The 15203-nt window shown below is 43.7% G+C and overlaps 1 protein-coding gene across 1 annotated transcript in view; it reads right to left on the reverse strand.

Annotated features, from left to right (window-relative positions):
* The window catches only part of DDX31 (DEAD-box helicase 31), a 47368-nt gene that overhangs the window by 7392 nt on the left and 24773 nt on the right, over positions 1-15203 (reverse strand). Inside the window, exons 16-18 of the mRNA XM_087704668.1 lie at positions 13535-13674; positions 7994-8075; positions 3161-3272 (exon numbers count right to left, since the gene is read on the reverse strand). Coding sequence (XP_087560794.1) covers positions 3161-3272; positions 7994-8075; positions 13535-13674 — 334 coding nt within the window. The remainder of the gene's footprint in view (positions 1-3160; positions 3273-7993; positions 8076-13534; positions 13675-15203) is intronic.

The following is a 15203-nucleotide window of genomic DNA, read 5'->3' on the forward strand; positions in this document are numbered from 1 at the left end:
CTTTTTCTCTTTCCTTCCTCCCTCCAAATTTTTTCTATCCATCTTTTCTTTCTTTTCTCCTTCCTTCCTTCCTCTTTTCTTACAATCTTTTTCTATCCATCTTTTTTCTTTCTCTTTCTCTCTTTCCTTCCTTCCCTACCTCCTCAGAATCCTTTTCTATCCATCTTTTCTTTCTTTCTCTTTTCTCCTTCCTTCCTTCCTCTTTCCTTCTTTTGTTACATTCTTTTTCTATCCACCTTTTCTTTCTTTCGCTTTCTCTCTTTCCTTCCCTACCTCCTCAGAATCCTTTTCTATCCATCTTTTCTTTATTTCTCTTTTCTCCTTCCTTCCTTCCTTCCAATCTTTTTCTATCCACCTTTTCTTTCTTTCACTTTCTCTCTCTCTCTTTCCTTCCCTACCTCTTCAGAATCTTTTTCTATCCATCTTTTCTTCCTCTTTCTCCTCCCTTCCCATCTTTTTCTCTCTCGCTCTCTTTCTTTCCTTCTTTCCCTTTCCCTCTCCACCCCAAAATCTCAACAGCCACAGATTAAAAATTCTGCCACGGAGGGCCCCCAATCCACAACCGGTCACCAACACCGACTCGGTCAAGGCCAATGGGCTGGGGTCCGGGAAAGGACAGCCGAGGAAACGCCGGCAAGCCAAGTCGTTGGCGCCGTTTCCGTTTGATTCTCTGCCATCCACCCAGAGCCCAGCTGCTGTGTTAATTATTCACCGTTCTTGGCTGGGCTGGAGAAGGGCGGCTGGTGGATGCCAGCTGGAAAGGGGGCATGGGTGGGACGCGCTTGCAAAGAGAGGGACAGCAACTGGCAGGGGAGGGGGAAGAAGAGAGGGAGGGAGGGAGGGGGGGAAGCTTTGCAAAAAAAAAAAAAGAAAAAAACCAACCCCCCAAAAACCAGGAGGAGGGGAGAAAGGCACGGGAGAGACAGGCGGCTTTTAAAGTGTTCATCGGAAAACATGGGGCCGTTATCCTGCCCCAGGGCAGCTGTGGAGGATCCGTTCCATCTGTGTTTATGGGAGCCTCAATGGCAGAAACTGCAGATGCCAATATGGGTGGTGGAGAAGCCGCTTCTCTGTGAACGCCGGTGACAAAGTCTCGTGCCGGAAACAGCGCTGGCCGGAGATGCCCAACCCTTCCGTTCCGCTTAAACAACGCCGCTTCCTTGCCCTGCTTTGCTAAGCGGCAAAACATCTCATGGGTCTATTCGCCCGGCGTGTTTAACTCTTGAGCCGGAAGTTGAAACGTTTTGGGTTTGGAGCGAGTTCTTCCATTGGCTAAAATCACTGGACGTATCTCTGATGAACAGTCGGGAGGGACCCTGTAGGTCATCTAGTCCAACCCCCCCCTCAAGTAGGAGGTCCTACACCAGTGGTTCCCAAACTTGGCAACTTTAAGACTTGTGGACTTCAACTCCCAGAATTCTCCAGCCAGAGCTGGCTGGAGAATTCTGGGAGTTGAAGTCCACAAGTCTTAAAGTTGCCAAGTTTGGGAACCACTGCCCTACACCATTCCTGACAGATGGCAGTCCAGCCTCTTTTTAAAAGTCTCAAGTGATGAAGCTTCTTCTGAAGGCAACTTCTGTTCCATGGGATGAATCTACTCACTGCCAGAAAATGTCTCCTTATTTCCAGCTTGAATCAATCAATCAGAATAGAGTTGGAAGGGACCTTGTAGGTCATCTAATCCAACCCCCCACCCAAGCAGGAGACCATTTCTGGCAGATGGCTCTCCAGTCTCTTCTTGAAAGCCTCCAGTGATGAAGCTGCCACAACTTCCAAAGGCAACTTCTGTTCCATTGGGTTGATTGTTCTCACTGTCAGGAAATCCCCCCTTATTTCCAGGTTGAATCTCGATCAGTTTCCATCCATTATTCCTTGTTCGGTGCTTTGGAATATAGCTTGACCCCCTCCTCCTCTCTGTGGCTGCCTCTCATGTGGCACACCTGCCTGGTAATTCTATACTTCAGGTAGTTCTCGACTTACAAAACCATTTGTTTAGTGTCCAAGGCTGGGAAAGGTGACTTATGACCGCTTTTCACACACTTACGACCGGGATCCCCATGGCCATGTGACCAAAACTTGGACGCTTGATAAATGGCTCCTGTTTATGACGGTCAGTGTTCCAGGATCACATAGTCCCCATGTGCGACCTTCTCACAAGTGAAATCAACAGGGTCAAGCGTGATTCACTTAACAACCATGTGACTAATTTAACCATCGCAAGGATTCGCTCAACAACGGTGGCAAGAAAGGCCGTAAAATGGGGCGAAACCCACTTAACAACTGTCTTGCTTAGCAACGGAAATTTTGGGCTCAACCGTGGTCGTAGGTTCTGTTATGTTAAACTTATTTCGTTTTTGGATCACATTTTTCTCTTTTTTTTGGTACGCCAATTTTTTGTTGTTAGTGCTGGACAGATTTTTCTCCCTTTATTTTTCCTGTTTTGTATTTCACCTTTTACGATAAAACAAAATAAATATTCTTAAAACGAGGACATTTCGGGACCAATTGTGGTCGTAAATCGAGGACTACCTACCAGTCATTAAGCAAATCGCTACAGCGGTTAAGTCAATAACACGGTCGTTAAATGAATCTGGCTTCCTCATTGTCTTTCCTTGCCAGGGGGTCATGAAAGGGGAACAGGTCATAAATGTGAGTCAGTTGCCAAGCGACCGAATTTTGATCATGGAGATGCTGCAATGGTCATAAGTCATTTTATTCCAGCACCACCGTAAGTTTGAATGGCCATAAGTTAAGGACTATCTGGAATACTCTGTACTAAAATAAAAATTGAAGTTGTCTCCTTGTCTCCTTTAAACTCAGAAAGGTAAAGGTTCCCCTTCCACATTTGTGCTAGTCGTTCCTGACTCTAGGGGGCAGTGCTCATCTCCATTTCAAAGCCGAAGAGCCAGCGCTGTCCGAAGACATCTCCGGGGTCATGTGGCTGGCATGACTCAACACCAAAGGCGCATGGAACGCTGTTCCCTTCCCACCAAAGGTGGTCCCTATTTTTCTACTTGCATTTTTTAACGTGCTTTCGAACTGCTCGGTTGGCAGAAGTTCTGGGACAAGGAACGGGAGCTCCCTCCGTTAAGCGGCGCTAGGGGTTTGAACTGCCGAACTTTCTGATCGACAAGAAAGTTAGGGGAGCAAAATTCCTGACCTTTTTTGGCACATCGGATGGTTTTAGCACTGGAATGGACAAAATCCTCAAATTCCGTCTGCATGACAGTAGTCCTCCGGCGTATTTCCTGCCCATCGCCCTGCTGGCTCTTCTGAACAGAAAAGAAGAAAAAGAAAGAAGGGGAAATTTCTCAAGCTCAGAGGATCAGTAGAAAGGATTCTAAAACGTGCATCGCTTTGGCAACTCAGAAAGTGGTCAGAACATGGAATCATAAGAATCGGAAGGAACCACAGAGATCTTCTAGTCCAACCCTATGCTCGGGTTGAAGAAGAAGACCCTCCAACATTCTGGACAAATGGCTATCCAACATCTTCTTAAAAACTTCCAGTGTTGGAGCATTGCACAACTTCCGGAGGCAACTTCTGTTCCACTGATTAATTGTTCTAACTGTCAGGAGATTTCTCCTTAGTTCTAAGTTGCTTCTCTCCTGGATCCCCCCATACTACCCTGTTTCCCCCCAAATAAGACCTCCCCGGATAATAAGCCCAATCGAGCTTTGGAGCGCATGGGCTAAAAGAAGCCCTCCCCGAAAATATTGCAACACAGCAGCAGCCTCGAGGTGACCACGCTTTCCGCTTCCTGCACCTCAAAAATAATAAGACCTCCCCGAAAATAAGGACAAGTGTTTATTTCGGGGCTCAAAAGAAAATAAGACCCTTATTTATTTTCAGGGAAACAGGGTAGGTAGATAGATAGATAATGATAAAGATGATTAGATAGGTAGATGGATGGATGGATGGATGGATGGATGGATGGATGGATGGATGGATGGATGGATGGATGGAGGATAGACATAAATGGACGGACGGACAAACAGACAGATAGGGAGATAGACAGATAGACAGACAAATGATAAAGATGATTAGATAGACAAACAGACAAAGATCTCCCCAAAAATAAGGCCAAGCGCTTATTTTGGGGGTCAGAAGAAAATAAGACACTTTTTTATTTTCAGGGACACACGGTAGGTAGGTAGATAGATATTTATGAAGATGATTAGATAGATAGATAGATAGATAGATAGATAGATAGATGGATGGATGGATGGATGGATGGATGGATGGATGGATGGATGGATGGATGGATGGATGGATGGATGGGATAGATAGATGGAGGATAGACATAAATAGATAGATGGATAGACAGACAGATACAGACAGACAGACAGATATAGACAGACAGAGAGACAGACAGATGATAAAGATGATTAGATAGACAAACAGACAAAGATCTCCCCAAAAATAAGGCCAAGCACTTATTTCGGGGGTCAGAAGAAAATAAGACCCTTATTTATTTTCAGGGAAACAGGGTAGGTAGATAGATAGATAATGATAAAGATGATTAGATAGGTAGATGGATGGATGGATGGATGGATGGATGGAGGATAGACATAAATGGACGGACGGACAAACAGACAGATAGGGAGATAGACAGATAGACAGACAAATGATAAAGATGATTAGATAGACAAACAGACAAAGATCTCCCCAAAAATAAGGCCAAGCGCTTATTTTGGGGGTCAGAAGAAAATAAGACACTTTTTTATTTTCAGGGACACACGGTAGGTAGGTAGATAGATATTTATGAAGATGATTAGATAGATAGATAGATAGATAGATGGATGGATGGATGGATGGATGGATGGAGGATAGACAAATAGATAGATGGATAGATAGATGATAGATAGATAGACAGAAAGACAGACAGATGATAAAGCTGATTAGATAGACAAACAGACAAAGATCTCCCCAAAAATAAGGCCAAGCGCTTATTTCGGGGCTCAAAAGAAAATAAGACCCTTTTTTATTTTCAGGGAAACATGGTAGGTAGATAGATAATGATAAAGATGATTAAATAGATAGATAGATAGATAGATAGATAGATGGATGGATGGATGGATGGATGGATGGATGGATGGATGGATGGATGGATGGATGGATGAGATAGATAGATAGATGGAGGATAGACATAAATAGATAGATGGATAGACAGACAGATACAGACAGACAGACAGATATAGACAGACAGAGAGACAGACAGATGATAAAGATGATTAGATAGACAAACAGACAAAGATCTCCCCAAAAATAAGGCCAAGCACTTATTTCGGGGGTCAGAAGAAAATAAGATCCTTTCTTATTTTCGGGGAAACATAATACGCTAAGCCCAAACCAAACAATTTGTTTCTTTCTCCCCCCACCCTTTTTTTGCATCTGGACTACTCTGTCAGGTTGTTGTGAAAGCACAAAAAGAAATGTGCCTTTGATTTCCTTGGGATTGGGGAGGGGGGAGGGAAATGGACCACAGGAGAAGTAATGAAGGTAAAACGTCACACCAATATACCTCTGCGTAGCCTTTCTGCATTTAAAAAAAAGAAAAGAAAAGCGGTGTACAAATCATATTTAAAAACTGGTTTTTAAAAAAACCTGTCTTGGCAATATACTAAGTTGTTTCCCCTCTCCTTCCTTGCTCCCAGACTCTTGGCATTTGTCAATCCAGCTTTTTCCCTTCTTCTTCTTTTTTTTTTTAAGCTGTGTTGGGTTGCACACAGTGTCACCTTCCTTCTCGGTGTGTGTGTGTGTGTGTGTGTGGTTTTTTTTTTTTTAATATGAATGTGAAATTAAGCGAAGCTGCCCTTTCCCCCCGACGTCCAGAATCCTCTGTTATTAAAAAGTAAAGCACTTTAATAATGAAAAACTTTTTTCCCCTTCCCGCCCCTCCTTCTCCCCGTGTTTTAACTGTTTAAAATTAATGAGAAGGGCATACCCGGTTGTCAAAGCATTATTGAAAGCGGGCAGCGAGGACCAAATAAACTCGAAAATTCCCCCCCGAGTGTTAAATAAACACAGCCTCAACACCTCTCCAAATCCCACTGATGGTTATTGTATACTTTTCTGTAACCGAGCTCGGAATAGACGCCAGCGCCAGGGAAGCAAGGAAAGATTTCAGGCTTCCAATAAAGGACTTAATTTAAAGACAGCCCAGCGCGAATTCCGGGAGAAAATTAAAGGGACCTCAAATTTAAGTGACAGGTGACTTGAGCTATGCCAAGTCTGTCTGGGGATTTAGTAATAATATGGCAATATATTACAAAGGACTTCTCACTACCCGCTTTCTCCTAGGCCCAGGCTCCCTATCTTTTAGGTTTCAAAATGAGATAGCGCTTCTTCCTTTCCCCAGGAAGAAAAGAGAGAGAGAGAGAATGAGAAAGAAAAAAAGGAAGGAAGGAATGAAAGAAAGGAGGGAGAGAGGGAAGAAAAAAGCAAGAAAGGAAGAAAAATGAAGGGAGAAAGGAAGGAAGGAAGGGAAAGAAAGAGAAAGAAAGAAAGAAAAAAGAAAGGAAGGAAAAAGAGAAAGGAGGGAGGGAAGGAGGGAAGAAAAAAGGAGGGAAGAAAAATGAAGGAAGGAATGAAAGAAAGGAGGGAAGAAAAAAGCAAGAAAGGAAGAAAAATGAAGGGAGAAAGAAGGAAGGAAGGAAGGGAAAGAGAAAGAAAGAAAGAAAGAAAAAAAGAAAAAAAGAAAAAGAAAGGAAGAGAAAAGAGGGAGGGAAAGAAGAAAGAAAAAAGGAAGAAAATGAAGGAAGGAAGGAATAAAAGAAAGGAGGGAGAGAGGGAAGAAAAAAGGAAGAAAAATGAAGGGAAAAAGAAGGAAGGAAGGAAGGAAGGGAAAGAGAAAGAAAGAAGAAAGAAAAAGAAAGAAAGGAAGGAAGGAAGAAGAGAAAGGAGGGAGGGAAGGAGGGAAGAAAAAAGGAAGGAAGGAAAGAATGGAAGGGAGAAAGGAAGGAAGGGAAAGATGAAAAGGAAGAAAAAAGAAAGGAAGAAAGAAGAGAAAGGAGGGAGGGAAGAAAAAAGGAAGAAAGGATGAAAAATGGAGAAAGACGAGGAAGGAAGGAGAGAAAGGAGGGAGGGAGGAAAGGAGGGAAGAAAAAAGAAGAAAGGATGAAAAATGAAGAGAGAAAGAAAGAGAAGGAAGAAAGAAAGAAAGAAAGAAAGAAAGAAAGAAAGAAAGAAAGAAAGAAAGAAAGAAAGGAGGGAGGGAGGGAGGGAGGAAATAAAAAGTCAATTGTCAAAATGCCATTGGGTATCTATTTTGAGCCCTTCTCCAGTCACAAATAAAACAAGGGAGCCTCCTGAAAACATTCTCAGGCCAAGACAAGAGATCCATCCATCTCCTTGTCCCACTTTCTGACCATTCCCTGCCGGCTTGGGACAAGGAGACTCAAAGGAAGACACCAGATTTGCTTAACAATGGCAGGATTCACTTAACGACGGGGATTCCCCCAATTACCTCCACTAGGCCAATAAGATCCCATAGATTAGTCCTCCTCCGAATTCCATCAGCCGGCCAATGTCGGCTGACAACTACCCGGAGGAGGGCCTTCTCGGTGGCTGCTCCGACCCTCTGGAACGAACTCCCCATGGAGATTCGAACCCTCACCACCCTCCAGGCCTTCCGCAAAGCCCTTAAAACCTGGCTGTCCCGACAGGCCTGGGGCTAAAGACTCCAACCCCACTCGAATAGTATGACTGCTGTGCTCTTTTTTTAACGATGTATTGTCTTCATGTTTGTAACTTGTTTGTCCTTCCCTCCCCCTGAATTGTGAGCCGCCCTGAGTCCCCTCAGGGAAAAGGGCGGCATACAAATAAAGTTAAAATCAAAAATCAAATCAATTCGCTCGACAACCGTGAGGGGGGAGGAAATCCATAAAATTGGGTGAAAACTCGCTAACTGGCCTTTTGTTCTGGCAAATTTGAAAAATAAATAAATAAATAAATGGGGAAATGGAAAGGAAATTAGGAGGGAATAACTGACCTTAGATCTCTCCGGGTTTCCTTTGAAACGGTCATCTTTCATTAAGCTTGACAAAATCTGCTCCATTTTCATCTCTGAAATGCTGGAATTTGGGGAGGAAGAAAGGACAATAATAAAACAACAGTTGAAACTATTGATCGCAATTCTCCCGATTCAAAATCGAAGCATTATGCAAAAGGTAAAGGTTCCCCTTGCACGTATGTGCTAGTCGTTCCCGACTCTAGGGGGCGATGCTCATCTCCATTTCAAAGCCGAAGAGCCAGCGCTGTCAGAAGACGTCTCCGTGGTCATGTGGCCAGCATGACTCAACGCCCGAAGGCGCACGGAACGCTGTTCCCTTCCCACCAAAGGTGGTTCCTGTTTTTCTACTTGCATTTTTTACCTGCTTTCGAACTGCTAGGTTGGCAGAAGCTGGGACAAGGAACGGGAGCTCACTCCATTATGCAGCGCTAGGGATTCGAACCGCCGACCTCTATTCTATTCTATTCTATATCATGTCACCCCTAATCCATCTTTTCATCAGACCAGACATACACAGTTCCAGCAACATCCTTCAAACAGTGATCTACCAGGAGAAACAACCCATCCTTGCCTCCTGTTTCCCAGCTGTTGGCAACAGATCAGATCAGCCCACTTTGTTCACACAGGATGGTGAAGAGTGCAGAGAAGAGCAACAGAGATGATTAGGGGACTGGAGGCTAAAACATATGAAGAACGGTTGCAGGAACTGGGTATGTCTAGTTTAACGAAAAGAAGGACTAGGGGAGATATGATAGCAGTGTTCCAATATCTCAGGGGCTGCCACATAGAAGAGGGAGTCAAGCTGTTCTCCAAAGCACCTGAGGGCAGGACAAGAAGCAATGGGTGGAAACTAATCCAGGAGAGAAGCAACTTAGAACTGAGGAGAAATTTCCTGACAGAACAATTAATCAGTGGAACAGAAATTGCCTCCAGAGGTTGTGAATGCCCCAACACTGGAAGTCTTTAAGAAGATGTTGGATAGCCATTTGTCTGAAACGGTATAGGGTTTCCTGCCTAGGCAGGGGGTTGGACTAGAAGACCTCCAAGGTCCCTTCCAATTCTGCTATTGTATTTGTATTGTATTGTAAGATCAGGGTGACCTGGCGGTGGGCATGAGCATATGCCACGAGACGATGTGGCCCTTGATGGGCATTCTCTCCCGATACAAGTCCTTGCAGAATAAAACTAGGGTGGAGCAAACCAACTGGCATTGTTTGGATGACAATGCTGTCACTTTGCAACTGTCTCGGTGTTTCATGCCACTTCTAAGTCTCCCTGAAAAGTAGGTAGGTAGGTAGGTAGGTAGGTAGGTAGATAGATATAATATATATATATATATATATAGATAGATAGATAGATAGATAGATAGATAGATAGATAGATAGATAGATAGATAGATAGAAGATAGAGATAGATAGATAAATAGATATAGATTAGAGATAGAGATAGAGATAGAGGTAGGTAGGTAGGTAGATAGCTAGAGAGAGATAAGATATACAGATAGAGATAGATAGATAAATAGATATAGATATAGATATATAGATTAGAGATAGATAGAGGTAGATAGATAGATAGATAGATAGATAGATAGATAGATAGATAGATAGATAGATAGATATAGATAGATATAAGATTTATAGAGATAGATAAATAGATATAGATATAGATTAGAGATAGAGATGTAGGTAGGTAGGTAGGTAGATAGATAGATATAGATTAGAGATAAGAGATAGAGGGAGGGAGGTAGATAGGTAGGTAGATGAGAGAGAGAGAGAGAGAGAGAGAGAGAGAAAGAGAGAGAGAGAGAGATAAAAAGAGAGAGAGAAAGAGAGAGGGGGGGTGCGAAACATGCAGAAACACAGGCACACAAACTTCAGCGCCAGCATGTTTTGATATATTTTTTCCTCCTGCATTTCTCCTTTGCGAGCGCCACAGAAGAAATATCCATCACGTCCACCAAGGGACTGGCAAACGAACAAAAAAAAAAAAACAACAACCCCCAAACAGAACAAAAATGTAAAATAAAAAAAAATGTGGGGTATCAAAATATTAAATAAACACACAACCTTTTTCCTCCCCAAGGCAGTCTCCAAGGCTAGAATGATGGCAAATAAATAATTTGAGGAGAGTTGATGTCTAAATTAACCATGGACAGATGGCTAACAGTAGCAATAGCCCTTGTATACCCATCCACCGTGTTTTTACCGCCCTCTCTAAGCAGTTTACAGAGTCAGCCTCTTGCCCCCCAACTATCTGGGTGCTCGTTTTACCCTCCTCAGAAAGACGGGAGGCTGAGTCAACCTGGAGCCTGGGGAGATTTGAACTGCCGACAGTTGTAGGTCAGCAGAATTAGCCAGCAATACTGCATTTCTCTTTCATTTTCGGGTAATCCACAAAATCATGCAACCAAGCCAATAACAGGGCATTCTTGGGGGGGGGGGTGGATGGTAACCCGATATTAAACCGATCCATTTCCCAATAGATGGCTGTGAAGGTTGGACCCTTAGGAAGGCTGAGCGCCAAAGAATGGAGGCCTTTGAACTCTGGTGCTGGAGAAGACACCTGCGAGTCCCTTGGACTGCAAGGCCATCCAAACAGTCAGTCCTAGAGATCAACCCTGACTGCTCTTTAGAAGGTCAGATCCTGAAGAGGAAACTCAAAGACTTTGGCCACCTGATGAGAAGGAAGAAGGACTCCCTGGAGAAGAGCCTCATGCTGGGAACGATGGAGGGCAAAAAGAAGGGGACGGCAGAGAAGGAGGTGGCTGGATGGAGTCACCAAAGCAGTCGGCATGAGCTTCAATGGACTCCAGAGGGTGGGAGAGGACAGGAAGGCCTGGAGGAACATTGTCCATGGGGTCGCGATGGGTCGGACACGACTTCGCAACTAACTAACAGCAACATTTCCCAATTTAAAGTTGTCCAATATGGAGCTTGTCACGATTCAAAAACATAGTCTGAAAGAAGAACTGATCCCAAAGCATGTTCCTTCCTCTTCTCTTACCTTCCCCCCTTGCCTCTCCCCTTTAGAGTTTGTCCCCCTTTGCAACTTTCCCACTCACCACAAGCCCTTATGCGAAGTTTTTCAGGTCATCACAAAAGTCAAACACAAGAACATGTAAAGCAAATAAAAGTGACATAGAGAGAGAGGGGGGGAGGGAGGGGGGGAGGGAGAGGGAGAGAGGGAGGGAGGGAGAGAGAGGGAGAGAGGAAGAGAGGGAGAGGGAGGGAGAGAGGGAGGGAGGGAGGGAGGAAGAGGGAGGGAGGGAGAGAGGAAGAGGGAGGGAGGAAGAGGGAGGGAGGGAGAGAGGGAGAGAGAAAGAGAGAGGGAGAAAGAGAGAGGGAAAAAGAGAGAAAGAGAGAAAGAGAAAGAGAGAGAGAAAGAGAGAGGGAGAAAGAGAGAGAGGGAGAAAGAGAGAGAGAGAGAAAGAAAGAAAAAGAGAGAGAAAGAGAGAGAGAGAGAGAGAGAGAAAATGGCTCTTGAAAAGTGCTCAAAATTGCCACAGATATCTCTACTGGTTCCCACTTGTTAGTTCCACTCGGCCCATTAAAGAGACAGAAAAGAAAGAAAGTGATCAATGGTTTTTGGTTGTTGTTTTTTTAAAAAACCCAGACCGATCGGCTTTGCTCTCTGCGCACCAACCGGTGTGCCATGACCCACCAGCACATGGTGTTCTTTCTGCCTCGTTTGCCACACTGAATTTGTCAGGATAAATTTCCACGCGGCTCCATTTACGAACAGAAAGGGCAATTAGATTTGATGCCATGCCGTGCCCCAGGCGTGAAACTGTCTCTCCAGATCTGATCTGCAATCCATTATATCCATATATTCGCCGTCCCCCTGACTGCCTGTGTACATGCACACAGATATATAAAGCTAATTTCGCAGATGGCTCGCGCGCCTCTCAAAGGAAGGAAGGAAGGAAGGAAGGAAGGAAGGAAGGAAGGAAGGAAGGAAAAGGAAAGAAAAGAAAGAAGGAAGGAAGGCTGGAAGAGAGAGAGAGATACTGGATGGATGGATGGATGGATGGATGGGTAGACAGACAGACAGAGAAAGCAAGAGAGATACTGGATAAATAGATGATAGATACATAGACAGACAGAGCTACTGGATGGATGGATGGATGGATGATAGATAGATAGATAGATAGACAGACAGACAGTATCTCTGGATAGATAGATAGATGGATAGACAGACAGACAGACATACTGGATGGATGGATGATATATAGATAGAAAGATAGATAGAAAGATAGAAAGACAGGCAGACAGAATCTCTGGATGGATGGATGATAAATAGATAGACAGACAGACAGTATCTCTGGATGGATGGATAGACAGACATACTGGATGGATGGATGGATGGATAGATGATTGATAGATAGAGATAGATAGAAAGATAGATAGAAAGACAGACAGACAGAATCTCTGGATGGATGGATGATAAATAGATAGACAGACAGACAGACAGACAGTATTTCTGGATGGATGGATAGACAGACATACTGGATGGATGGATGGATGGATGGATGGATAGATGATTGATTGATTGATAGATAGAGATAGAGATAGATAGAAAGATAGACAGACAGACAGAATCTCTGGATGGATGACAGATAAATAGACAGACAGACAGTATCTCTGGATGGATGGATAGACAGACATACTGGATGGATGGATGATAGATGATAGATAGATGATAGATAGATAGATAGATAGATAGATAGATAGATAGATAGATAGATAGATAGATAGATAGATAGATAGATAGATGATAGACAGACAGACACAGACAGATAGTAAGTATCTCTGGGTGGATGGATGGATGGATGGATGGATGGATGGATGGATGGATGGATAGATAGATAGATAGATAGATAGATAGATAGATGGCATGAAATCTGGCTCAGTAATTTTGGGCCAATCACTAGGAGACAGTGAGTTCTAGTCAATCACCAGGTGATGGTAAGTTCTAGTCATGAAAGCCGGCTGAATGACTTTGGGTCAGTCCCCCTCTCTCACCCCATCCCACCTCACAGCTTCATTGTTGTGGAAAAAACAGAAGGAAGCAGGAACATTAAATATGTCAGCCCCCTTGAGTTATTTATAAACAATAATAAAAGTGTGATTATTTTTTTTAAATCAAATAAAGTCCCCACTCCCCAAAATATTAAACAAATTTCTTCTACGATCAAATAACATCATTGTTCTGCTTTAAGGTTGTCGTTTTTTAAAAAAAACTCTTAATATTCCAGGTTATTTTTACCTGTACATCTGCAATTTGCACGGAACAAAATTTAAGAGCATTTAAAAAAAAGATTACGCTGAAATTAGATTTATCCTGGAAAATGATAACAGCTCCTCCCCCCACCGCCCCCCCCAACCGACCAAACGAGATGCGTGGGGCTGCAGGTGTTATATTAGCTAAAGTTGGCCACGGATTTTGACGCTAGGTGGGGAGAAGGGAGAGGAGGCAGGAAGAGAGGAGGGGGGGGGAAGAGACGGTATTTGTGTGACTCACTTAATCTTGTAGGAAGCCAGGAAGCTGACATATTCGGCCTCCGAAGGTAAAAGGATGAGCAGGCTGTTTCCAGGGCTGCCAATCCGAGCTGTTCTCCCAATTCGGTGGACGTATTCAGCAAGCGAAGCGGCGGGATTATACTTCCCAGGAAAAAGGGAAAGAAAGAAAAAGAAAGAAAGGATGACATGTGAGCTAAGCGGGGGAATGAATCAGAGGGACCATGGGAGCGATTAATTAGAGCATCAGAGATCGTTTTCAAAAATAAACTCTTTAAACAGCCCTTTTTGGGGGGGGGGGAGGAATAAAATAAAGCCACATAGTGGCTCAGGGTCTAAGACACTGAGCTTGTCGATCAGAAAGGCCGGCAGTTTGGCAGTTCAAACCCCTAGCGCCGTGTAACGGAGGGAGCTCCCGTTACTCGTCCCAGCTTCTGCCAACCTAGCAGTTCGAAAGCACGTTAAAAAACGCAAGGAGAAAAATAGGAACCACCTTTGGTGGGAAGGAAACAGCGTTCCATGCGCCTTTGGCATTGAGTCATGCTGGCCACATGACCCCGGAGACGTCTTCGGACAGTGCTGGCTCTTCGGCTTTGAAACGGAGATGAGCACCGCCCCCTGGAGTCGGGGACGACTAGCACAGATGTGCGAGGGAAACCTTTAAACTTTAAAATAAAGGAGATGGAAAGAAATTGGGGATCGCAAGCTGTCTGCCACAGCCAAGGCCTATTGTAAAAATTGTCCGGATATGTGAAAACACACTTTGCATCCCACTGCAAACCATTCGTTTAGTGATGGTTCCGAGTTACAACGGCACCGAAAAAGGCGTCGTTAGGACTATTTTTTCACACTGGCAACCGTTGCAATATTCCCCAGGGTCACATGATTAATTTCCAAACACTCGGCAACTGGCATGTACTTATGAGAGTTCCTGTGTCCCCCAAAGCGCATGGGGTGGGATGGAGGTGTTTGCGTAATCCCCTTTTGCTGCCTTCTGACAGGCAAAGCATTGGGGAAGCCGGGTTCGTGTTCCTAACTTAACGACCGCAGTGATTCACTTAACAACCGCGGCAAGAAAGTTCGCAACACAGGACACTTAGCCACCGTCTCACTTAGAAATGGAAGTTTTGGGCTCAGTGGCGGTTTGTTAAAGTCAAAAAATTCCTGCAGTTTTCTTTTACATAACTTCGTTTCTACCTGTTTCATTCAGTTCAGTTCGGTTTATTGTAGGTTTCAAACGGAACAAGGAGTGCTGTTAAGTTACTTATTAATGATAATGATAAAGATGATTAGATATATTGATAGACAGAGAGATATAAGATGAGATAGATAGATAGATAGATAGATAGATAGATAGATAGATAGATAGATAGATATAGATAGATAGATAGATAATGATAAAGATATTTAGATATATATTGATAGACAGAGAGAGAGATGATAAAGATGAGACAGATAGATAATGATACATGATTAGATATATTGATAGATGATAAAGATGATATAGATAGAGGGAGAGAGACAGACAGATATGATAAAGATGATGGATAGACAGACAGAGATGTGATAAAGATGATAGATGGATGGATGGATGGATGGATAGATATCCTGTTACCCTGAAAATAAGAACTCCCTGGGTAATAAGCCCAATTGGGCTTCAGAGCGCATGCGCT

Source organism: Thamnophis sirtalis, unplaced genomic scaffold, assembly GCF_051295495.1.
Source record: "Thamnophis sirtalis isolate CommonGarterSnake01/CBP01778 unplaced genomic scaffold, rThaSir2_p1.2 scaffold_2, whole genome shotgun sequence".
Taxonomy (NCBI): domain Eukaryota; kingdom Metazoa; phylum Chordata; class Lepidosauria; order Squamata; family Natricidae; genus Thamnophis; species Thamnophis sirtalis.